Source organism: Melospiza melodia, chromosome 9 (assembly GCF_035770615.1).
Source record: "Melospiza melodia melodia isolate bMelMel2 chromosome 9, bMelMel2.pri, whole genome shotgun sequence".
NCBI classification, from domain to species: domain Eukaryota; kingdom Metazoa; phylum Chordata; class Aves; order Passeriformes; family Passerellidae; genus Melospiza; species Melospiza melodia.
Window position 1 is genome coordinate 7,066,582 of NC_086202.1, and position 26,624 is coordinate 7,093,205.

Below are 26,624 nucleotides of genomic sequence, written 5' to 3' on the forward strand. Positions count from 1 at the left end.
GGTTATTGAGAGCTGGTGCTGCAGGTGATGACTGACTCTGCACTGCTGGGCAGGTCAGAGCAGGAGCTTTATTTCCTTCCTCTGGGTCCCCCCCAGCAGCCACCAGCTGTGTTTTTGTTATCTGCCTGGTGGACAGGACTTGTCGAAGCAATCCCCTTGTACATTTTCATACAATCAAACCTCTTTCTACGTTTTTTAAATTTATTTATTGTAATCAAGGGAAGACTAGCTTCTTTTAAAAGAAAAAAATAGGAAAAATAGTCTTAGAACTTAGGGGCAATATAAGTGTCTCAGTTTTTACTAGTGAAGTTCCTCTAGCTCTGTGTACCCACTACCATTTTGTCCTCTTAGGCCATGTGGGATTTACACTTTAGGTGTCTCTGTACCAAGTTCTCTTTTCAGCTGGCATGCTCTGGATATAACTGGTGTAAACTGACATTGTTGTGATCCACCTAGATCAGAGAAACCACAAGCACTTTCATTCAGAGTTATTCCAGGAGAAGGATAGGGTGATGATAATCATGCCATTCATCTTTTCATGCCTTGTCCATCATGTAAATCCCAGATTCTCCTCTGTGCTCTGCAGACTGTGAGTCACAGCCATGTCAGAGCCCAGTTCTTTCAGTTCCTGAGCCAGGCCTGCCTCAGGTCCCCACAGTGCTATCTGCAGGATGAGTGCTGCCATCATCACCTGGCTAGGAAGGACTGTCACCCTTCACCAGGGACTGGTGCAAGTGCCTGAGGGCAGGAAGCAGCTTGGGCTGGGTCTGTGGTTCACATAAGGAGCCAATTTGTGGTCCTGAGAAATGTGCATTGCCTGAAAGAAGATATTTCAGAAATTACACCAAAGAAAAAAAAGTGTTTCTCCATATCCTGAATTGTATGTAAGGCAATCAGCCCGCCAGACATTGGAAAAACTGAATCAGGAGTGTGTGTCAGTCCCTGTGGCACAGGGCACCCACAGGAGGGTTTGGGTCTGGCTCTGGGTCTTGGTAGAGTGGAGCAAGGCAGTGCCAAATATGAAAATAATCATTAGAAGGAACTCTGAGAGGAATGTGGAGGGAGCACTGGCCAGTATCTCATATTTAATTTCTGCTTACACTGACAGTGTGTGTGTAATTTCAGATAAGACAGAAGAGATCCAGCTAATAAGAAATTCTTGATGCTTGAGTCTACCTTCACTGACTGGAAGATGGAGAATGGCAGCAGTTATGGGACACATTAATTGTTGTGCTCAGAACAATGCAGCTCATTTGATAGGTCTGGGATAGTGAGTTTGGGGAGCCAAGGAGAAGAGATAAGGAATGTCATGTGCCCTCGTGTGCCTCTTGTCAAAACTCAGGCATGAAACTCAAATGCAAAGCAGCCACTGAAACTGGTGCCTGTGTTCATGATGAGACACCTTCAGAATCTGATGGACATCTTTGTGTGGTGATCAGACCCCTCTGAAACATTTTTTAGGGGACCAGGACTTCTGGATATGCTCAAATATTTTGCTGTTCTTTCCACAGAGTCAGTCTTTGTGTGTGAGTGCTGAAACAGTGCCACTGAGTTTCACTGTCTGTGTGTTTCAGAGAGTATCTGAATCACACTGGTGTGATTAAATTAATGTAGGCTACAACAAATCAGAATTAATAGCAAAAGTAATTTCTAACCCATATTGTAGGCTTTTGAGGTGTAGCTCCTTTTAGGAGTGGTAATTTTTTCTGGGCCTGTTTCTATGTCTTAAAACAGATTTTAGTAGGCAGGAAGAAAAGTCTGGCTTTTGCAGCTGCCTCTGACAATGGGCAAGTGAACACATCCAGTGGTTTTATAAATACCAGCTTGAGAATTATCAAGGACATAAATCCTTTTTGGTAGCAGTGGCATTCACATGGGTAGGTAAAAGAGAATCAAAACACTCACTGAGAATCATGTTCTCCAAAGGAGTCTCAGATACTGTGCTTCAAGTGCAGCAATATATAAATTACCATGGCTTTCATAGAAGGGTAAGTGTATAAAACTGTGAAAGCAACTTTTTTTTGTTCTCATTTCAATTTTAGATTGAAGATGGTTAATGAATTTCTTAGCTTGGATGGAGGTCATCTGGGAGCAGCTTTGTGTATTCAATCCTCTAGAGAATTGCTAATATGTGTAAAAAAAGACCACTCAGCTCATTGGAGAATCTTACCTGCAGTATTTGAGTGGCAGAGCCAAGAATAAGAGATGTGCTTCATATTTCTATTGTTTAACTCCAGTGTTTTCTTTCTGGTCAAGTGAAAATCAAATTTTAAATTGAATTGAGACAAACTCAATTTACCTTAGTGTATCCTTTCCAGTATCACACAGCAGCAAATAAAAGAATGTTTTGGAACTTATAAATATTTATGATTTTCCATAATACATGCTGGCTGTTAATTAAATCACTCAAAGCAAGCAAAGCTAATATTAACTATTGGTTTTGTGAGCTGGAGATTTATGGAGTGTAGCATTTGAAGCAAATAGTGCTAGAAAATGGAGTTTTAGAGGCAGATGATGAAAGTGACCCAAGGCAGAGAGGAGTCCTTAGGGACAGCCAGATTTTCTTCACAAGTAATGGGCAGAATTAAAGGGAAGATTGTGAAGTTCATTATTCTGAATGCTATATCTCCTATTAATGCTAGAGTATTGAACTTATCTGAACAAATCAGGTGAGATAAAGGGAATAACTATAGATTTGCCTTGGAAATTGAGAGGCAGATGCAATTCTTGAATATGCATTTTGATAGAAGCGTGGCTCTGAGCAGCTCACCTACAGCCCAGTGGCTCAGAACAAAGCTAATCCTCTGAACATCCACTCTTGGCCCCAAGCTTTCCTAGTGTCACAAAAAAAAAAGGAAAAATCTCTGGGATGACTGTATTATATGCACTGCCAGCCTGTATTTGCACATATTGCTTGTGCTTCCTGTGTTGCAAGACCCTTGTGGCAGCTGGGAGAGGTTTGTGCTCCTCGCACAGCCCCGTGGGCGTGCTCTGTTTGTGCAAGGGCTGGTGATGAGCCATGTTCTTTCTGGAAGTTTTTATATCCGTGATATTTGAAGATAAAGATTATTGGCTCTGTTTTGTGCTGGAAATATGCCACAGGAATAGATTTGGGCATGATAGCAGCTTCTGCTCCCTGATTACTGGAAACAGAGCAACTTCAAGCAGCTTGGAGGCTACTTGAAATTACAAAGTCCCTGATACTGTGTAATGGCAAAAGGACAATGGGAAAGCCCCAAGTTTTGTAGAGACTCCACCCAGATTAGATTTACTGATAGGTCAGAGATAGGTCAGTTGTTTTGTGGCAACTCCAACTCCAGTCAGTTTTGGTTAGGGAAGAATAACTCAAATAAACATTGGGCACGTGCAAAGGTTTTTGGTTTTGCTTCTGTCCCAGCAGCCTGTCAAACAACTGTGAGACTCAGGGGCTTCACAGAGTACCCTGACTGCATTAAAGTCTCAGAAAAAATACCTTCCAAAGCTTTTATTTTTTTTTTTTCGAGCTGTATAACAGACAGGTATTTGAGGATTGGAACATGTAGGAAAAAAAAACCAAAACAAAGATGAAAGACCAGAAGACCATGGAAGGCTTATTCCTGCAAAATTCTGGTTATTTTGCAAGGATTTTATCAATTTATTGTAGTGGCTTACAGTAGCATGAAAAAAATCTGAAAAGTCACAGATTAAGATAGGATCAAAAGTAGGAAAAGATAAACTGCCCAATCTGAATGCTGAGGTCTCTGTCTATTATTCCTATTTAGTTAATTTCTATTATTGTTGTTATTTTAGTTCTGGGCTCACAAACATTTGGGAGGGTCATTTTGATAGGCTGTGATTTTGGAAAGAAGAGAAACTGCTGTGCTATGCAGTAGAGTATTTTATTTTTGTTATCAGAGAATTCTGACAAAAATGGTCCTTGTTGTCTCTTCAGCACACCTGCACATATGCCTTTATGACAAATGTGTTTTCTTTTCTTTCAAAATTGTTTTTCTGTCACATATAAAGTACATAAAGATAATGTAAGTGGACCAGATAGTTGATATTTTGGATTGCTAACTGTTACTGTCCCTTTTTCTAGAAAAGGCTTAAGAGGTTTTTTTGTGTTGTTGTTTTTTGTTACCCCATTGTCCAAAAAGTGCCATGAGACAGCAAAGTGTCTGGGGCTGAAAGCTTCATAATGGCTTTCTTATAAATTTACCTTTGGCATAATTTTTGTAGTGAACACACGTTTCAGGAGTACAAAATTATATTTGTATTGTAATTCTGAAGCATTTATAATTTGTCAAAATATTTAAATGATGTAAAAGACAGAATGCAAATCATAGTATGTCCTTTGAATCCCTGGAGAAATGAGGCATGTTTGATTTTAAAAAGCACTACCTTTCCACATGACAGCCAAACATATGGAGTGGTATGTCTCGCTTGACATTTTAAAGAGTCAATTTAAATTGTTCTGAAAAGATGGCTTACCTTATTTTAAAGATATGAAAGAATTGCCTATCCAGAGCTTTGTCAAAGGCAGATTTTCTCATGAAATATCAAATCCTTGCATTATTTGGACTGGCACCATTAATATGAAGTGATAATATCCAAAAGTTTCATACTAGGAAGAATTTTAAATTTTATATACAAGAAACAAGGAGGAAGATTATTTGCCACCAGCAACACACAGGTGCTATCAGTGTGGCTTTTTTCACCTTTATCTCATAAAAAAACCATCTCCTGTTCTGTCTAAAAATATATTAAACAAAGAAGGGCAGTGTTGATGTCTACTACACCAAAGAATAAAAATTAACTCAAGAAATAGCATATGACAAGAATGAAAACAGAACACAAGGGGAAGAAATTAATGCAATGTTCTAGTTTTAGCTGAAAAAGTTGGGTGACAAAAATGCATCTTTTTACGTGGTCTAATCAGCTGTGCCACACTTGTAGCACAAGTCAGCAGCCAAAATGTTCTCACATTTTGTCAGAACACAGTTGAAATCTATAGCTTAAAATTAAACAAAATGAAACTTGTATTTTTGAAAGAATATTATTTATTATTCATAAAAACATCAAATTAGTTTTAGAATTGCAAAAGGGGCACAGTCATTTATGGTGGGAGAGGATGGGCTTTAAAGAAGTCTTGAGTCCAACAGGACTTTGTTTTCTTCCTGTGAGGAGTGATGCCTTACATGGCACTGATCCCACTGCTGTTTGTGCCATAAAACCCAGGGTTTTGTGATCCTGAGGAAAATATTTACATTTATTTTGCTTCAGTTCCTGACTGTATGAAAGGCAAAAAATAGAGTCTCCTTAATTTGTGCAACTCTGGGGCAGAGAGCCATGCAGGGTTTATGGAGGATGTTCAAGATGTTGTAATTACCAGTTACAGATATTTCCAAACTGTGTAGAAGTATCCGGGGCTTTTTTATATCTCCAGGGGAGCACAGGAGAGGGAAGCCCCTTCTTGCTCAAGAAGAGAATGTTGCCAAGAAGTTTCCTTAAAGGGTACAGAAGGATGAATTTCCTGCTGAGGATGGTTTCTGGTCCCACCCTGCTCGTGGGGAGATGATAAATAAAGGGTACTTTGAGAAAGCAGACACCCGATTTATCAAATACCCTGAGCGAGCTCCTTCAGCAAACTGCACAGGAGGTGACAGGGTTGTGACATCTCAGGAGTATTGCTGCATCACACCTGATCATCAGGCACGTTCAGCCTTGTGTAACACCCCAAAACTTCTGGGGAACCTCACTGGGAGCGTTCTGCAAGAGCTGGCTGCCAGCATGGGACACCACAGAATTGCCCAATGTGATTGATACACTCAATTTCTGCCCCCAAATGATAAACCCTGCATCAGAGGCGGAAATCTGTTGCGTGCCTCAGACAGCAGCCGGTAATTAAAAAATGAAAGAATTTTTGTGGGTAGCCTGTGTTGAAACAAAGGAACTTTAGCTTATTTTGGCTGATGCTGGTAACTCTTGTTATGGTGGTCTGGTTTTGCTGACCAGTACAATCAAAGTGCTGACAAATTTGGAGTGGCAATGCTAATCCAAATGATGTAGCTCAAGTCTGACTTCAGCATTTTCACAAAGGCAAAGCAGAGGGGGAAAATTCAGTTTCACTGGCAAAGAGAAAATAGTTTCTTATTGAAAACTGCCAGAAAATTCAAGTTCCTCAGTAGTACAGTACAGTTTTGATAAGGAGATGCCTGATTTAGGTATAGAAAAGAGTCCAGCTGATTATTAGTAACATGTGTGTTTTCACAGGAGTGTAGCTGCCCTGCATGGAGAAAAGGTGTCAGCACTAACTTGGAAATTGAGCTTTTATGGAGGGCTGGACTCAAAGTCTGTTGAAGGAGCCTTGTTAACCCTTTGTTGTTGCCTGCAGGGTCCTCTTGCAGCTGGTGAGGGTTGGGCATTCCTGGCCCTCAGCAAAGAGCCAGGGCTTGCCACATGCTGGGCTGCACAGTTCCACACCCACAGAACACTGACCTGGCAAGGGGAGAGAGTTTAAGGAAATACTTGTCAGTAAAATGGGACATTTTCAAGGCAGCTAGCCAACATAATCAATATAAACCCTGGTTTTATTTCATGTTAGGCCAAAGCATAAGTTTCAGTAGACTGAGGACAAAAAGTATGTTATCTTCTTTTTTTTTTAATTGACTAATTATTAACTTTTAGGATGTGTTTGCCTTTTTGGTCAGGCTCCCTTAGCATCAGGAACAGGAGGGTGCTTTTGAAGGGAATTGCTCCCTCCATTTCTCCCACTTACCACACTTTGGTTTACACGGCAGAGTGGGATGTGTTGGAACCCTGGATGCTGAGAATTTTAGACTTTCTGTGCTGACAGGCACTGACTCCCAAAAGAACACTGCATTTGACCTGAGGCCATGGAGAAGCTTCCAAAATGGAATGACAGAACTGGGATTGTGGGTGTGGAGTTTGAATAGAAGTGTGTGATATCACATGGGGGAAAACGTAAGAGTTTAAGGTTTTAGAATATGGTAATATATGTAAAGCAAGATGGAGGTTTTAGGGTGGAGGCTGGTCCTTCTTCTTCTTCTTTCTTCTTTCTTCTTCTTTCTTCTTCTTCTTTCTTTCTTCTTCTTTCTTCTTTCTTCTTCTTTTTCTTTCTTCTTCTTCTTTCTTCTTCTTTCTTCTTCTTCTTTCTTCTTCTTCTTTTTCTTTCTTCTTCTTTTTCTTTCTTCTTTCTTCTTCTTCTTTCTTCTTCTTTTTCTTTCTTCTTCTTTTTCTTTCTTCTTCTTTCTTCTTCTTCTTTCTTCTTCTTCTTCTTTCTTCTTCTTTCTTCTTCTTTTTCTTTCTTCTTCTTTCTTCTTCTTCTTTCTTCTTCTTCTTTTTCTTTCTTCTTTTTCTTTCTTCTTCTTTCTTCTTTCTTCTTTTTCTTTCTTCTTCTTTCTTCTTTCTTCTTCTTTTTCTTTCTTCTTCTTTCTTCTTCTTCTTTCTTCTTTCTTCTTCTTTCTTCTTTCTTCTTCTTTCTTCTTCTTCTTGTCCTTCTTCTCCATGGATTTGGGTGGTTTTGTGTAATTGGATAGAAAAGTTTGCATTGTGGGCCATGGGTGATTGGTTATTGATTAAAAATAATTTAGGTGTAATTTCTTAATTGGACAGTTTATCCTTAAAATACCTTGTAGGGAGAGCTACACTGCCATTTTTTACCTTGTTAAAGTACTGTAGAAGTCACAGCTTGTGAGACTGTAACATAGATGAGAACGTATAAACATCTAAATCCAAACAAGAAATCCCATCTAGTGATTTAATCCCGACCTTGGCAGAAAAGGGGCAAAGAATCCATTAAGGTGAATGCATAAAGTGCATTAATTTTGGTTACAACTAAACAAGAGGTATGTTCCAAAAGTGTGTCTAAAGTCCGGCAGATGGCAGTGGCAGCCAGGCCCGTTGGCTCAGGCTGGAGTCAGCATGAAGCACCTGCCCAGGCAGGTACAGGGCTGAACCCTGCAGTTTCTGTGTGCTGGGCTATGTGCCATGGAGAGCTGGGCACATGAAAATGCAATTTAAGAGAAAAACTTCTACCTTTACATCATTAGATTAGGTACTTACATATTCCCGTTTTCCCCAGATATTATTCTGACTTCTTCAGCTCCCATGCAGCCTCTGTCTGCGTGACCCAGTTGCTTTTTCCAGAGGAACTCAACTTTTGAAATGTTCCCAGAAATTTCTGTATCAATGTAGTTCAAGTATGTGTTGCCTGGTTTGAAAGTTCCCCTGCCAAAAGAAAAGCACAGAAGTGATGCTCAATGTTCTACACAAATGAGGGGGAAAAGAAAATTTGACTATAGGGAATAAGGGAGATGAGCTGAGGGGTACCATGGGAGTTGGGGCTTTGAATGCTACTGCTGGAAAATTATGAGTTTTTTTAATAGTTTTGCTGAAATTCCTGTGCCTTTCAGGATGAAAACACTTATCATTTAGCACAGCCTTTGTCAGTATCACTGTGATTTATTCTATACATTGCTTTTGAAAAATAAGATCTATCTTCAAATAAATCCAAGTCAAAAACTTCTCTCAGTGTTTCTGGTTGCTCTCAACCATGAAGGAAATTGAAAATTATAGTTTACATTTGTGCCTTCTGTGCTATCTCTGTTCACTCTAACAAAACACAAATTGCAATGTGACATTAACATTGAAATTATCTGTGAGTTTATTGCTGCAGTAGTGTATTTATAAGCAGAGGTACTCCTGGTACAGACCAGTAATGAGGCTGTGTTCAAACACAGAGGAGGTTGGTTTTGTAATATGGAAGCTGGGTTGCTGACCAGCATCTGTTTATTGGGATTTAAATTCCCATTTACTGGAAAAGGCCAGGCAGAGTGGACAGGAATCCCATATTCCAGCACAATTCATGGGTGAGCTGCAACTTTCTAATTCACATATCCCCCAGAGGAGGGGATAATTGGATGACTGTAGATCTCTGAGCTCTTTGTATTCTCAGAGATCACCAAATCATGTTTGAGTCCCGCAGCAGCCACAGAGCTCTTTCCCACTTTGCTGGGCTAACATCAACCTCAGAAAACAAAAGAAAATACACAAAGCAAGAGGGACCAGCAAACAGATTTTTACCACAGTCTGCAGCACAGGGAAATTCCATCATTTATCAGGTACAAGTCTGTAATTTACAGTGTAAATCACAGACCACACAGAACAAGGTGACACATGTAAGAAAAGCTGTGTGTACATTCCATGTGCTAACAGGGATAGAGCCACGTCTCCAACAGCCACATTAAACTTACTTGTCAATGGTATATTTTTTTCTGAAGCCATTAGTTCCAGTCAAGGCTACATCTATATTTCCCTTCATGGTTTCTGTTGCACATACTTTGACGTGTATCTCTTTTCGCCAGCCTTGGGAAGCAAAATCAAATGGATTACAGTTGTAAGGAGATTTCTTTCCTAAGGGTTAAATTTCTTATATGTTTCAGTGTCTCTAAGAGAGAGAAAAGGATTGCACAAACATGCTTATAAGCAAAAAACACCTCTGACAAATTGAAGTTCATTTATTAATTTTCCTACTTCCCCAGTCCTGTGGCTGTTTCTACATTAAAACGGTATTTCTTATTGCTCCCTGCCATTTTGACTTGATGAGCTTGGCAAAAATATCATTAAATGCTCCAGTTTTATAAATTTTGCCAATAAAAACAATGCAGCATTTTAAAATTTGAAATTATGCACTTCCAGCATAAAAATTCCTCCCAATTGCAGCTTTATAGAATTTTAGAGTCATCACGTAATAACCAAGTTTAACCCAAAGGTGAGCATCATTTGATCTGTTTTTACAATTATCTCAGCTTTCCAAAATAATGCTGGTACTGCATGTTCCTAACACCTAAAATTCTGGATGTTTTATTGAGTGCAACTCATTAACTGCAGCAGCTCTGCAGAAGTGTAAGGTCCTTTTTCACACATAATTCATTGCCATTTTAGAATACACCACAAAATGAGCACTTACGAGCATATGGAGGGGAGGGCCCTGTGTTTAAATAAACCTTTTGCTCTTCTTTTTTGGTTTTATGTAAAAACTTATCAGCATAATGACCCATCAGTGGGCATCCTTCTTCTGGACATGGAAAGCACTCTCCCTGGGGGGAAAATAAAAATGTGTGTTATAAGACATCATCTATTTAAATCTCACTTCTTAAATTTTAGAAAATATAATATATAGGAAATATAATATAATTTTAGGATATTTCAGCTTTTCCCCAGTTTGTTTGTTTGGGTTTTTTGTAGGTCTTTGCTTCTCAGTTCAGATCATATCTTCAATATTTATCATTGTGGTTCAAAAAGGAGTTGAGGTGGTCAGTCATCTTATTTCATCTTGTTGAAAATAATGAGAGAAACAGGTTGGACATCTGGCCTAATTCCTTGCAGGGACCATAAGTAAATACCACAAAAAGTGTTGTGCCTTGCTACCTGATCTGTAAAATCCAGGTAATATATTCATTTTTCATAGGGTCCACTGGGAGGTTTTCTGCTGGTTATAGGATGGAAAACCACATTTCCAAGTGTTTCTGGCTGAATATCTCACTCATATGGTAAAAAATATTTATGTTTAGGAATACTGGAATTTAGGAAGGTTGGGCTTTCCATTTGGGATTTGTTCTGTCAGCTCTTTATCCTTTATTCCCATGCAGAGCCTTAATGAATTTAATCTACCTAGACAGATCAGACAATCAGATCAAGACCTTGACATCCATTAAAAGAAGGTAAAACAAGATAAGCATGAAAGCAGATTCATTGCAGTGGGAAAAAACAGCTCTGCTGTGTTTAGGCAGTTCAGTTTTGATATGTGGGAGGTTCTGTTCAAACTGGTATTTGTGGACCTTTGGCTATTTGTGTATTTGATGAAAAAAAGGCAAAATCATCATCACTTCTTTATTGTGAAATTGCTTGGGTTTGGGTATGATCTGGTTCGCAATGTCCCCTGTTCCCATATCCCATGACCCCTGGTGTAGAAGTTGTTCCAGGAATTATTAAAAGAAATAATTAGATAAATCCAGATAAATCCAGACCTGGCACTTACCAACACAAACTCTTGGTATGTGTCACACTGGTACCCAACAAATCCATTTGGAGTGATGATGCTCTCAGCATAATACCTGAGACTTCTTTTGTGTCCACATCCAAAAGATCTGTATGCTGGGGAAAAAAACAAACCAACAAAAACCCCAACAGGTAAAAAGTGATTAAAGCAATACACTAACATAAAGTCCATGCCAAAGAAACATTTTGGGGTCTCTTTTCCTCAAAAGCACTTGCACATATAGTGATGTCTCAGGTAAAAGAAATAGCAATGATTAAAAGATATTTACATTGGGAATTATTTGGTTTTCTAATAAGACAGTGTACTTATGCCTAAATATATTATTTTCTGTTGGAAAGAGGTAGTTTTTAACAGAGATGGAGATGCACAAGGTGAAACAAGAAATATTTGGGAGTGTTCCTCTTTGATATTTCAAAGACTGGAATATTTCATAGCTACAGTTTTTGTAAAGCATACAGTAGTTAAAGTGAAGTAGTTTCCCTTTTCTTACAGTTATCACAACATGGTATTCTGTAAAATCACAGTTTCCACTAATTTCTAGAATTAAAGGTAATTTTAGCAATTATTATAAATTCAGAGGCTTTTTGGTGTTTTTAAGCACTAGAAAATGTGCAGTCATTTGATAGCAATTCTGTGAAATCCTCTGAAAAGCAGGATATTTGGCAGCATGTCCTTGATTTTTGTCAGAACTCTTTGAAACAAGTACTTTTTCCCATCAGACTGAAATTTATAAGCAGCCAGTAAGGAAAGAAGGAAGTGCTATTTGGGCTGTATTTACACATCCCTTATAGCAAATGTTCTCTTCCTTGATTCCGAGGTCTCTCCTATATCAAAAATCCATATACTAAAGTTAGTTTGTTTGTATAAAAATGGGTTTTATTCCACTTCAGCATGTGGTGGGGGCTCACCAAAGCACAGGGGCAAGTCTGGGAGGCACTGAAGTGGTTGCAGACTAGCACAGGTTGTAGTGAAATCAAAATTTCCCCCAACTGCAATGTTTATGCATCTTAAAGGTAGACCAGCTGGCGCTGACCAGTTGACACATTGTTCCTTCCATAAGAAAAGAAAAGAAACCTCACACTAAAATCTCTTTGAGAAGTCCTTGTTGTCTGTTTTTCTTGGAAATAATCTGCATCATCAAGGCTTCCTGAGTATGTTTTCTTAGTAGCTCCTTCTTTAATTCAGAAGGGTTTGTGCTTTTAAACCCTCAGCTCTTACAGCTGGCTCAATTTATGTTAGTGGCAAATTCACTTAACACCTATAGTCTTTCCACTGCATCAAAAACTGTAGGGAAAAAGTCACTAAATATTATTTCTAAAGCACTTCATGCATAAAAACACTACATAAATGTAAACATTAGCAAACAATAGAGAGGTTACCAAACAAAGTAAGGTTTAGCCAAGAAGAGGGAGTTAAGGCTGTCTCTATTTTTTAAGAGCTCCTTGAACAACCAACGCCATCTGCTCGTGTTCAATGAAGTTGAGTTTCTCCTTCATGACAAAACATTGCAAAGAGCCTTTTGAAATGTCTCTGGAAAAATATTGATTTTTTTTATTTAAATGCAGACATTTTTATGCATTCCAGTTGGGAAGTGTTTTTGTTGCAAGTGACTTTGAGCACAGCCAGATTTCAGTTCTCTTTTTTACTAAGTTCTCAACCAGTTCTAAGGGACAGCATTTTTGAAAGCAAATGATTTAACTAGTGGTAGGGATTTCAAACCATTTAGCTGTGAATAACAGATGTTCTCATTTCTGTAGGTTAGGATCAGAAGACAGGATTTTGTGGATCTATTGTACTGGATCCCAGGGTAATTCTGATTAATGGTCCAACTCTCTTTGAAGAACTACTAATGGAGCAGTCATTTTATCATCTTTTATTTTTCTGACCTTGGACTGTTCTCTTTGAAGAGACTAAAGCTTGATGGCATGCATGAATCCCACTAATATTGGGAGTAATATCTTCCTAGGAAGAAGGAGAGCTCAGATTTTAAAATACTCATTTTTGGATTATCCGTGGATGAAATTTTACCAGTCCTTCATATGAAGAATTCCCACTGAGTTCAGCCTGTCAGCACAGTGGCAGGCTCTTAGAGAGCTTGTGATGCACAATTTTGCATGCTTTAACTGAAGTTTTCATCTAGAATTTGCCTTGTTTAGTATAAAAGAAAACTGGAGGGTATTTCAGAGGCAGCTTTAAATGTTCCATTTTTGAGCATTGTATCCCTATCCCAAATATGAAGTATATAAAGGTCTTACCTTATCCTAGCCTTTGTTTCTTCCTGTAACTTATAATGAGGTGAATATAATATACCTCTTATAATTTACCTCTCATCAGGTCATTGATATCCCGAGTTGCAGGAGGCACACGAAGCTGCTTGCATCCTGGCATCTTCTTCCCACCATTTGGGTAAAAATCCAGGTGGCCACAAGTCTGAAGAATCCCTGGAGCTGAAATGCACAATGGATCCTGGCAGATCAGTCCCAGGTGTTCTGTAGCCAACCTGTGTGCCAATGGCATCCTTTCAATGAAAACTTACCAAATGAAAACTTACCAAAACTTACCAAAGTCAAAGAAAAGATGACCAGCATGAGTGTGAATTATATCAACAAATTTTGCATCTGAAGGATCCAGCCTAACCATTGTGGGGGTGTACTGGAAAAGGGGCCCAGCTGGATCCAAACCTAAATGAATGGAGATACATCTGATTGAGTAAATAATATTATCTGTATATCACCACACACAGGTCATGTATGTTATATATGTGATTACATTTCTGCCTTTACATTAAAAAATCCATTTTGAGACCCACAGCTAGAAAAACAGGCAGGGTATTAATAGAAAGCTGACTGAAGGCCTTGCAGTATAGTAAAATGCTGATGGCAGCTTGGTTTACTTTTGGGAACAATGATATAAGAAGAGATTTGGCTTATTGGGTTATTTCCATCATTTTATTGAAAAATATGAAATCTCCATACGTTACTCTGAACATGGTAGATTTATTTATGAACTTTTATTTGGCAAGAAGTCTGTTTTTATTTCCAGAATATTTGTTGAAAATGGTATCCCTTCACTTCAGTGTCAGTGAAGTCTCTTTGGAGATATAAAAAACACAGCTCTGAGCCCAGTTTCCCTGAATTGCTCATGTGGCTGCTCACTGTGTGCATGGCTAAGACATAGCAATGCCTATGCAGAGAAAAGAACTGACTGGGAGAGAAGGAAAGCAGAAATTAATGAGTTTTTAGAAGAAAGCAAAGTGTGTCTGTGTCATGACTTGTGTGCCACCATGCTGGCTGGACACTTATTTATCACAAAGCAGCACATTGCATTCTGTGTTGTATTTTTATAAAGCAGCAATGATTCTTCAGCTCTCTTGAGTGAAAATATAAAGTTCTATCAGCTGATAAAACTGCAGTACCTGTTATTCTTCCAATGCCAGGCTTCCTCCTGCCTGCCTCCCCTGCAACGTGTGCTCCAAGGCTGTGGCCGATGAAATGGATGTTGGCAGGAGAGTAGCCATACTCCTTCTGTGAAGGTTTATGGAAAGGAGAAAAAAAACCAGTGTGGGCATGCAAGTGACACTGCAGCATGTCCCCATGCAGTGCCAGGACATGGCCAGGTCACTGGGAGATGAGTGTTCTGGTGGAAAGTCACAGTTCTGGGTGATGGGATCTCTACCTAAAGAGAAGTAATTTCCCAATCATCCCACCCCTCTTCATTTTCAGGGTGCTCATGGCTATTTACCATCTTATCCTCATACACTAAATCTAGGGGATTTCGTTTTTCATTTCAGATTTTCAAACCTTTTGAACTGCTGAAAATTCATGTTAGTTTTTCAAAGTCAATTATGACACTAAAGCAGGTATTTTCATTTGTGTGGGATTAAAGCCCTTCTATAACATTTGGACCTGCTTTACTGGGTGCTTCTTGTTCTTCCTGGCTCTATTGAATCAAACCTAAAGGTGCCACGCTGAGCACAATGTTTATGTGGACTGTGCACATTCCAGGGATATTTTTTACCTCGAGGAAGTTCACCAGGTACTCCAGCTCGGCCCCCACAATGCGCACGTTGTTGACGGCGTCCGTGTACAGACCACTGGAGCCGCCCCTCCAGTCTGTCAGAATGCAGTTCACATCTTCAGAGTGAAACATGAACTGGTGGAGAACAGGAAAAGAGCAGAGGAGAAGGGAACAGGCATTCATTACAGCTGTAGCAGGGCACTTGTAAACTGTATTTTGTTTTGTTTGTGTGATCGGTGATGACACATCTCCAGTAATTCCTACTGATGCTGAAGATCAACACAAGGAGGCAGAGTGGAACCAGTGATTAGAGGACACCCACAAGCTTCCTTCAGCTCTTGTTCCATTCTAGATGCCTTGGTTGGCTCTGAGGTACCAACTTCTCTTAATGACAGTACCCCTGTTACCAAAATAGGTCCAAGCTTTATCCTTCAAAATTTTTATGCTTGCATCATCTAAAAGAATTCTCAAATTTGTGCTTGAATTGTTCAGCCCTGAAGTTCATAGATTATAACCAAAATATTCTATTTAGACACTTCTGCCAACAGAACTTTCTGATTTTTGTATTTTATTCTGAAACAATTTCATTTTTGGAATGTGCCAGAGTAGAATGAAACCAATCTGCTGAACAAAGCCTTTTGGTTTTATTAGATCAAATGTGTCGCTCAAACTGACACGTTTATTGTGACCTTTTGCTGAGGTGAGAAAACTCACTCTTTTTTTCCCCCTTTATTATTGGCAAGGAATTGAAAAATCAGTTTATTGTAGCTTTCCCTGTGGAGGTGAATGCAGCAAAAGAGCATTAAGGAGAAGGCTGAGGTGCACTGTACTCCTAGCCAGGAACAAGACAGTGGTCATGTGGAACCAGGCTTCATTCTGACTTTTGTGCTCCCTGAATTAACAAGAGAACAGAGGTGCAAATTTTACACGGGAATTTTAAGCCAGATGTGGATATTTAGGCTTTCAAATACAAGCAATATGACTATTAAAAATAGTTGTACCTACCCTGCAGATGCTTGTTATCCAGGGGAGATCTGCTCCAGCAAGGTGGCCGTGGATAATGAAACGAGTTTTCCTGTGCGCTTGGAAATTCGAAGCTTTTATAGTTGAAGGATTTGTAGCTGAAATTTTCTGTGCCAAGAGAACCAAACAACCAGCAAACACAACAAGGATGTGACTGTTCCATCCCACTGTACATTTTGATAGAGGGCAGAGTGCCCCAATGGTTAAGGCATAGTTCTAGACCTGGAAAAGATGGGTCTTACTCCTCATTCCTAAACTGCCTTTCAAGTCTCATTTAATCAATTAATCACTTCAACAAATGCTTCACTTCTCTGGTTAATTGAATTAATGATACTGGCATCTTCTGCACAATGCTTTGTGATATGCTGGTACAACATGCCATGTAAGTACAAGATTTTATCAAACTTGGCAATGGAAATGCAAAGATAGCATCTTCTGAAAGGCATTATGTGGTTGACTTTGAAATTATACCTATTGTTCTTTCTTTTTTCCTTTGAAGATAAGACCTCAATTGCTTCATTTTTATTTGATGGGAAATCCCACCAGGCTTACAAATTGAGAGGCTGTAGGTATTTTGGTGTGTATTGAGAAAGAAGACATTATTTTCTTTAAAAGAAGATCTGAGTACTAGCTCTGACATAATTTTTGTTATGATTCTGTTGAATTAAAAGGGGGATGTCATGCACTAATTAGCAGACATCTCACCTTCAGTGAAAGACTGATTTGTCAAAACCCCATAGGCCCTCAGCTGGAGGAGTTGGACTTGTTCTGAAGTGACTTAATAAATACCTCCATTGAGTGTGACTGCCATTTATATAAAACCCCTTAATTCTGGAGCCTTTTACCTGTAATAACTTGTGTTAGAGGGCTGTGATTAATGTATGTTGTAAATATACCTGGCTCTTCAGGGAGCTGAAATGAGGAAAAAGGAAAAAAAAGATAGAAGAAAATTATCATGTGTCTAATATACAATTTGAGGTTCTCCCAGGAGTCTTATGAGCAAAATATGTGAGAAAAGAAACTGTCCCTACAATTTATTGAATGTATTGTACACTGTCAGTATTTATAAACAAAGCATTTTCTTACTTGGTATTTCACCACGTTATCTCTGGTGTAGAGAAGGAAATTTGTGTTCACAGCATCTGGAGAGCTGGGCAAGCCTGCCAGTTGTCTCCCTGGGATCCCAGCCCATGGGGGGCTGTCTGAAAAGCATCCAAGCCTTTGGTAGCAAACTTCTCTTCCTGGGGTGCACAAAGAAAGAGATACTCGTGTTTGGGAATGTCACAGGTTCTGCACACGAAGCTGGCAGGAGAGGGTTTACACCAGGAAAGCCCAACAAGCCTGATTTGGATTGGGAGGGCTCTTCTGAGCATTTTTCATTAAGGGGCTCAGTTGTGCTTGGGTGTTTGAGGTGAGGACTTGAACTTCAGGAGGGGTTCCTGCTGCAGACAGAGCCTGGAGCTCAGCCTGGTGAGCTCACGATAAGTTTGGTTCAACATATTGTTAACACAGCCCTTGGAACAAGACAATAAAATCTTGATCCGGGGAAGAAGAAATCAGTTTTTGCTGTCAGCACAGAGCAGTCCTTTAGATCAGTCCTAAACTCCAGGGATTATCTAAATTGTTATTTCTTGTGCAACAGCTCATGAGGGAGCAAAAAGAAACCAAAACATTAAAATAGATACTACTTCTTGCTCCACAACAGACACTAAACATCTTCCTCATTGTTTTCATCACCATAAGATTTTAGTGGAAGCAATAAAGTGTAATTTGAGTGGAAGCCTAGAGCAAAGCACAGCCTCAGGATGTGTGGTCTGTGCCTGAAGGACCAGTTTCACAATTTCTTTTGTGCCTTTAATACAGTAATGGTGCAAATATGACATGCGGGTGTTGCCATTAATTGTCACCCTTCCACACTGTTATAGCACAACAGTTGTGAAATCCCAAGAAATTTTTATTGCTATTGAAAAGTCCATTATTTCCTGTCATTGAAGAGGTATTTTGGACATTGAAGAGGTATTTTGGACAATGACTATTTTCTTGTTCTCTGCATAGCACTTTGAAGAGTAGGTGCCTAGACTCTCATTACCAGGGTTGTAGTGATTTCAGGGTAGGAAATGTTCTGGAAGAATTTCAGTATCAATTTGCATCTAAAAATACCTTTCTGATTCCCATTATGTTTACTAGCTGCAAAAACCTTTACAGAATTAAAAAGTAATGAGTTAAATGTGGGAAAGACATGACATGACTCAGTGGTCCTAATGAAGAATTATGTTAAATCCATTCCAATGAACAGGTTTTTTCTAGAATATAGATATCCTGGTGTAAGCTGCACATCATTTTTACTCTTTATAGAATTTATTAATGATATGCCTCACCTCTGGCTGCATTGAGAAGAAAAAGAGTAGTGATCCATACTGCATGCATCTGAAGTGAATAAGAACACAATTCAAACGTAATTGAAATTAGAATCTGGAATTCACCCAAGGGTTCCCTTAACCCATTAAAACTCCTTGAAACTCAGTACTTCAGTCATTTACTAAGATCCAAAAAAGCAACTCCTCCTCAAAAATAGTGAGGTTTCAAAAAAATAGCTTTGGGATTATTTTTGTTTGCTATGGGAATTTTGCATGATCAGGATATCCTCTAGGAATCCTTAAAGATCATCTTCCTGTCCTTGACAAACAGAAACTTTTTTTCTCTGTAGGGGTGCACTTTATGGGCATGCAAATTAAATTCTAACAAGACTTGCAACAACATATTACAGACTGAAATTTGTCCTAGGATTTCATAGAAAAGTTACTCACAGAACTGCCATCAATGATTGCATTAAAACAAACAACCCAAGAACAAACTTAGTTTGTGCTTGTAAATCATACAGATGGTCTTGAAACTCATTTTGATCCCTGCTATCAGCCATGCATGCTTATCAGCCCTCATCTGCCTGATCACTTAATCACCAGCTGATAGGTAAGCGCAGGGGTAAATGGAACCCATCATTTACTCCAAGGTGAAGAGGGAATGTGCATTCTCACTACTACCATGAGCAACTTATCTTCAAAGGAAAATAGGTAATTCTTAAAAAATCTAATGTCATGCCCAGATCATCCAACCAGAGCCCTGCATCCTCTGAAATCCATAAAATACTGTTAGGAGCAAAGAGTTCGTCGCTGTGAATCCAAGTGCAGGTTCAAGCACGTCCTGCTTCCATCTCCTGTCATCCAGCCACTCACCAAACACCCTGCCCCTCATCACCATGATCCTTATTTCAGTCCCTTAGATGTCCTTGGCTCCAGTGCATCCCATTTTACCTTGGCAAGGCTCAGAGCAAGTTCTCAGGGTCAGCCTCTCCGCTGCTCGTGGCAAACCTTGCAGAAGCTCTTTGAGGAGCCTGGAGAGGAGCAGAACAGCTCTGTGCCTGCCCTCCAAGGGCACGTGGCACAGGGATGCTCACCCTCTGCTGCTCCACAGTGCTTGGATTCCACACAGCTGCACCTGTGGCTGTGTTGGGTAATGCCAAAAGAGATCTCCCTCTGTCAGCCTTTATCTGAGATAACGCCAACCAGGTCCGACCAGTTGCTGCATGACCCCACCCACTTAATGCAACGTTTCAAACAGGCTGTTATTGCCCTCCATTGGTTATTATTTTTCAAGCTAAAAATTGCTGGGAAGTGTGATGTAAATATTGAACAAACACAGGGCCTTTCAGTATTAGTGGGGCTGCTCATCTTGGTGTAAGGCTGTGCTGAAATTGTGATTTAACATCCCGCTGATGGCAGTGGCAGAGCCCCCATCCATTGCATTCCACCCCTCAGTTTTGATAGCAAAACTGTTCTTCCTGGAGCTGATCCCTCTCTTAAATAACTTACAGTCTTAGGCAAAATGTTCAAATTTGTGTCTGATATCTAGGTCTACTGTTGCAACATGAAGACACAAACAAGATGTTTTAGGATGAGCTAGCATATGTTTGCCAGGTTCAAACTGTCACTTGAGAAAATGCAGAAAGAAGTATGAAAAATGATAAAAAAATTAAATGGCTTAGTCTGTCACTTGTTATTTGTTCATCTTGTAGATCTCTTATCTCTAATTTTGCTACCAGATGAAATACCTGACTTTTCTTTGAAAAGGTGACAAAAATGCTTTTAAAGAGAAGAGAATAGTTCCTGGGGCAGATTGTCACCACATTCAATCACCATGAATCTTCATAATTAAATTGTATTAATTGCAGTAATTTTATTTTTTAGTGTTTTGATAATGATGTCATTTCACATAGTACTATATTGTTGTTATACTATTATGTTCAGGTTTCTGATGAGACTTTCCTAGAAATCTTTGTTCCTGCAGGTGCATGTGGGGCTTCTCCAACCTAAATGATTCTATAATTTTGTGTAGATACAAATGAGAAACCTGCATCTCCACATTTTAGTGTTAAACCCTTTAAGTCAAAGGGTGACTACTGACACCTCCTATGACAAGGAAGGGGAGACTCCCTTTTGGTATAATCCTTTCCACTGACTGATGAGTTATTCCATATCTAGCACACACAAATATGAACTGGGTTAAAGTGGATCTTAAAAATGCTAGGTACAAAAGCATTTTCAAGGTTTTCCTTTTCTTTTTATAAAGCTAGCCTTGAAAGGGTGATTTCTTCAGCGGTATATTGTAGAAGAAAATATAGGTTCCAACTCTGTGTCCCTAAGAGAAAATTAAGAATCAAGTCTAGTATGGAGTTCATGGAGTTCCTATTAATCTCTTCAAGACTAAGTTAGTCCAGTAAAGTGTTGAATAATCATTAATTATGAAGAGTTATCCTCCACTCACATCATTCAAGTCTGTTGTTGGGTTGCAAATTCATCAGTTAGCCAGTTACCCACAGAAGTTAAGATGACAAAAATGAAGAAGTGCTTAAAAGATGCACGCACACAAAAAATCTGCTTCCAAGTTATCCTAGGTCATCCTGAACAAAACTGGCTTCAGTGATGGGTTATAGAACTCAGAACTGTGATGTGTGTTATACTCAGATCTCTGATAAAGCATCACATTTGGAAGTACTTCATGCTTGTTTTTTTATATCATTAAGAATTCATTAGAATTTAAGGGCCCCACAGAAAATTAGTATTTAATCTTACCTTCTGATATAATATTGGCCCAAACTCTCATTTCATTCTATCCTCACCATTTCTTCACACTTCAGAAGGAAAGTTTACTGCACAAACATGTTGGTCAAACTTCTAAGTGAATCTAGTTGATTCAGTGAATTATTCTTGAATAATTTGAATTCATAGATTTTGCCTATGCAGCGTATTTTGGTGTCTATGTTCTCAGGGGAGCTCAAGGAATGTGAATAACTCATTACATTAAAAAGACTTTCTCAAATCTGGTATTATAGTCCCAAACCATACCTGATCCCTCTGCTGCAGCGTGGACTCAACTCAATCTGGTGGTGCAGATTTCAGATCACTTACAAGATGCACTGACTTTGCCAAGTTAAAATTAAAGCGACAAAATATTAAAGGGTTTTTGATTTTACCCAAGATGAGGACATTACTGTCTCACATCCTAGATGTAAATGTGTGCTATGCAATTTTTACAGATCAGTTGAGAACATTGAGAATCCAATGAAGCTTAATTTACCCAGGCTTTTCTCAGAACACATGAAGTGACTCTAGGAAGGTTCTTGCTGCCTTTCAACAGCCAGGGAGACACCACAGCTCTCCTCCAGTGTTCAAGACAAGGTTACTGGGAGAGCAAGGTATCCTCATATATGTAACAAATTACTCAGAGGATTTGCTCCAGCTGACAGGCATGAAATGGGTTTTCTATGCTAGTTTGCTAATACCAGGAAAGCTCATAGCTCAGCAGCATTGTCAGACGTCAGCACTTCTGTGCTGGCTTCTAGAAATCTTTGCACTTTAATGGGGTTAACTGCTTTGGTATTATCTGGGGCCTGGGGAGGAGGCAGCAAGCAACAAAATGCTGACTCTCCATCCCTGAGAAGGGCCTGAGGGTTTCTCAGCCCTGAGCTTGTCCAAGCTGAACTCATGCACAGCTCTAGCACACCCAGCATCCTGTATCAAGCACTTTGGAATCATACAAATGTGAGGAGAACCATCTCCTTCCCTTTCTCTTCAGGGGTGCAGTGCCAGCTTCATTTCATGTCCCCTGCAGGGTAGAAAGAAAGGAGCAAGGCATTTTGTGTTTGCTTTCTCCATGAACCTCTTCTTTTCATAGATGACATTCAGACCTTCATCTCTGTTCTTGGCTGACTTCTTATATTTAATATTTTTTCTTATAACATGGGAAAATGATTGCTTATTCCATCAGGCTGGATAAGATGGACTTTAGTCTTTTGTTCTCCATTATCAAAAGCAGCAAGGAAAATTCCTTCTGTCCTGAAGTTTTATCAATGAATGTGTTTTTGTGAGGGATGAAGTGGCCAGATGTGGAAGAAGGTTCTTTCTGCACCTAAAACACAGCTTTGTGCATTCTCTCCTAAAATCTCTCTTCTTTAGCAACATCTGTAATCATCTTACATGATGAGGTGCAGTGCATATAATATCCTACAATTCCTACTAATAGGGATAATTCAGGCAAGTTATTGTTCAGGGCTGGTTATTTTATTTACTTTTTTCCTTTCTCTCAATATTAATTGCACCACTGTGAAGTCTTGATCTAGAAAATAAATTTTCTGGGCAGGGACCTGCCTATCTATGCACATTGCAGGGTGTATAATTCAGTTTTGGGTTTATGAATAATGTGTGAATATTATAGATAGCAACAGTAATGTAAAGGTCACCTTTTCCAATGTATCAGTTGTAACAAATTTGAATTTAAAAAATCTTAAATTCCAGCAACTATTTTTCTATTCATTCCAGCCTGCTTGGCTGCTGAAAAAGATATAAAGGGATTGTTATTTATATCTGCTGTGCCATTCTTATGATCCGACTTCTAATACTTTTATTGATGGCAATCCCAATGGGATGACTCATAAAATAAAATACTTCTTAGCTAAAGAAAGAGTACCAAATGTTAAGTTCCATTTACTTTGTATTTTAATCCCATCTAAACTAACAGTTGTTGCACGATTTATTTGTAACTTTCATGTAAGCCCAAGTGTTCTTCTGATTTACATGGGGTAAGATCTGAAGTTTGTATCTTAATGAAGAAAATATATTTATTCCAGCAGTTATCATATATTTATATGTATTATAAATTATATATTTATACCAGCCTTAGTTTTCATCAAAGAGAATTCCAGGTGAATTACCTGGTCATCATTTTCTGTGATAAAACACTCTGGTGTTCAGTGCATGTTCTGAGGGCAATATTATTAAAATTAAAAAGTTCAAAATAGGGACCTAAGGAATATGATATAAACAGAAAATTTTAAATCTGCAGCAAGATTATTTTAAGCCCTATGGGCACTATGTGCATTGATTTAACTTTTTGGGGTGCAAATTGCTAAATTACAGTGCAAAAAATGAAAATAAGAAATTACATTAATTTATACAACCTGTTAGTCACTATTAAATGGAAACACATAAGAAAAACCTCAGATGGTTCCATATCAGACCTTGGATATGGGGCCTGGTGTTTTTGGGTTTAATTGTCATTTTGCAGGTGCTGGCTCTGTTCCATCACAATCCCATTTCCAACACTGTTATGTTTGTACCAGTATAAATATATTCTTAAGTGCTTGTGGCGTGGCAACACCTGTGTTGCCTTCATAAAACCTTGTGTTGTTTTGTGGTGGCCTCTCCCCTTGTGACCACAGGTTTGTGTGTGTGCCCCACTGGTGTCGTCCCTGGCAAGGAGGGTTCAGTTTGGAGCTGTGATTTAGAGATTTGTTCCTCAGAAAACTCCTGGAAATGCTGGCATGAGGAGAAGCAGCCCATGGATGGTTCCCAAAGTCTGCTTGGTGCCTCTCACTGGCTTTGCCACTCCCTGCACAAAAGGATGGCTTGCACAGGGAACACTCTTTTGTCATATTTGCTGGTAAGAGCAACAAGGCTGACTGTAAGCAGGAGGGCTTCTTTATTTTCCTTCTGAGTACTGTTTCTTCAGGCAACTTGAGTTTTTAGTATGCTTTGAGAAAACTATCAGAATTTTATGAATTTGTTGGCCACTACTGGAATTAAATCCAGCAGGTTGGTTTCAATGAAGCACTACCTTTGCCCTCTGCTATTTTTGGAAGGTCTTGCAAAACTCATTTGAGAGAGGCCAGCTAATACAGGGTAGACTGTTGAAAAGTATCTAGTTTATAGCATCTTTCTGTAAATAATGTAATGAAAAGTATCTAGTTTATAGCCTCTTTGTAAATAAATTAATGAAAAGCTGCAGGATGACATCCACTTATTTTGCAGGCCAATTAAATCACGTTCAAAATGACTTCAGAAAAATTGAGCATCATCATTTTGATTTTAAGCCTTTTGGCTTTGAAGTTAAGAAACATTTCTTTTTAAAAAGAATTGAAGATATCAATCATGAGGAACAGTGAAAGGTTTTTAAAGGGCTTCCCTAAATAAGAGTTATGAGGCAGGGCTGCAAAGCATGAAGTCATTTAAGCCTAAGGAATGTGGGAGTGGGATGTTGTAACCAGCACAGCACTCAACATTACCACACCAATTAGACTTAATAAGTTTAACTGGAGTGTTTCACAATGTGAGTCCAACCCAGCCTCTTTTTAAGTGAGCTGAAGTGATTGTCATTGTTTTCAACAAGCAAGGGTACAAGGCTGCACTGCAGTATTGCTTCCAGGGTTATGCAGCTGTTTCAAGGTGTGTATAGCTGAACCTGAGTGCATGCAAATGCCTGAAAAAGCTGTCAGATTTCAGGGATATTTCAGTGATCTGGAACTGGACAGGCACTAAATGCTAAGGGTGAACAACTGGAGAGTGAAAAGCTTTAGGGCTGGTTTTTGTGTGAGCTTCCTGCCTCTGAAAACCAGTTGGGTTGTTTGTGAACACATCACTTGTGGGTGATTGCAGCATGCAGGCCTTGATTTTTCAAGGAGCTGTGCCTGTTTTGGGATTATTCAACACTTACATCTTATGAAAAGAAATTACATCACCCTCCTAAAGTGCATTATAACAACAATGTGACATGCTGTGGAGTTGGTAACCATGAAGTGATTTCAGCAATGCTGCTGTGTGCAAAGGAGGAAGTACTGATTATTTGGGAATTTGCAACACCAGTTATGCACAATGTATGTAAGTGTTTTAAGCAACTATCATCTGTTTTTCTACCAGCTAGACTGCAGTTTAATTTTGTTGAGATTAATGAAAAACACCTAATGATCAAAGCTAGAATTCTTGACAGTTACCAGAGGTGAGAGTCCAATGACACCTGGGCTGTCAAATGACACGGGGAGCCTTGAACACTGATTTGGAATGAGAACATCCCAAATGTTAGCCAGGACTTGGGAGCCAGGGGTTGCCAAAATCCTGGGGGCTACTGGCTATATGAAAAGCAGTCAGAGCCTGCATCAGAAGTAATAAAAAGTAAGGGGTCTGCAGACAGTTTGTGCCACTGCCTCCAGATATGAGCCTGGGCATCACAGCCTGGCCCAAAAAGATGCAGGATTTGGACAAGAAATCAAAGGCCATCCTAATCTCAGTTGAGGCTGTTTGATGGGTTGATTCTGAGAAAACCAGCTCTTTTTTTCTCTGAAAAACTTCCTGCCAGCCTTGAAAACACATCAAAGGGATTGTTCTTTATGTACTTGATGTCTCTTCTTTAAGTAATAATTCCCTATTTGCTTTAAAATAGAAAATTTACCAGATGGCATAAGCTAATACTTCATTTAATTTGCAATTTATAACACAGAATAAAGGCAAGATGGAACATAAAGGCCTTTTTAGTATAACACTGCTTTTAAAATAACTAGAAGTGCATTCACTGGCATGAAATCTTAAATACAGTAAAAATGTCAGTTCAGGATTCTTTGGTTCGGCCTTTAGAAATTTTCTCTGCTTTTCTCCCTTTATACCAGAAAGATTTCATGTTAAAGCTTTTCTTTTATCCTGCAGCAATACTCTATAGACAGTAGATATTTAATAAACTAAATTATTACTTCTTATGCACTGTCTACATGGGTGCTTTTTAACTCGTTTGCTGCGCTCTGTGAGTCTGTATGATCGTCAGATATTTACTGGGCATACTTTTTAATGCCATTGAAATTAAGTTGTTCAAGTGATAAAAGAGAGAACTGTCTTCAGACAAGCACAGAATCCATAGACAGAGTGTGAGTTAGGTATGTGTTTTCAAGATTTGCACAATCCTCCTTTTCCATTGTGTAAGTGCTGATTACAGGGAGCTCTGGGTCTCAAATAGAAGCAATTACAGCCCTCCCCATCTGCAAGGAGCACTTGCAAGATTGTCATTCACAAAGGCCAAAAAGTCATGGCATGTTTGGTATCCCATTATAAGATAAAATTATTTATTTCATTAATGATTCATTCCCCCTACCCTATTCATAAAGAAAAAGTACAGCAATGAACAACCTCAGGACGGTGAGCAGCAG

At 39.1% G+C, this 26,624-nt stretch overlaps 1 protein-coding gene across 1 annotated transcript; it reads right to left on the reverse strand.

Moving 5' to 3' along the window:
• Positions 1 to 6,309: 6,309 nt before the first annotated feature.
• LOC134421711 (pancreatic lipase-related protein 2-like) lies at positions 6,310 to 18,529 on the reverse strand. The gene is made up of 12 exons (XM_063162886.1): positions 18,481 to 18,529; positions 17,189 to 17,343; positions 16,085 to 16,210; positions 15,080 to 15,214; positions 14,478 to 14,586; positions 13,624 to 13,743; positions 13,387 to 13,509; positions 11,042 to 11,157; positions 9,971 to 10,100; positions 9,255 to 9,366; positions 8,065 to 8,229; positions 6,310 to 6,472 (listed from the first exon to the last, which is right to left on the reverse strand). Exons 1-12 carry the CDS (start codon positions 18,527 to 18,529, stop codon positions 6,310 to 6,312), a joined length of 1,503 nt encoding a protein of 500 aa, XP_063018956.1.
• Positions 18,530 to 26,624: the final 8,095 nt, after the last annotated feature.

Excerpts from the sequence above, each read along its gene's own strand:
- LOC134421711 (XM_063162886.1), bottom strand. The coding sequence starts at position 18,529 with ATGCATGCAGTATGGATCACTACTCTTTTTCTTCTCAATGCAGCCAGA. Across the intron at positions 8,230-9,254 it reads AAAAAATATACCATTGACAA|GGGAACTTTCAAACCAGGCA; the intron begins GTAAGTTTAATG and ends TTCTTTTGGCAG. Across the intron at positions 6,473-8,064 it reads TCTGGGGAAAACGGGAATAT|TGTTCTGTGGGTGTGGAACT; the intron begins GTAAGTACCTAA and ends TTGCCAGGTCAG.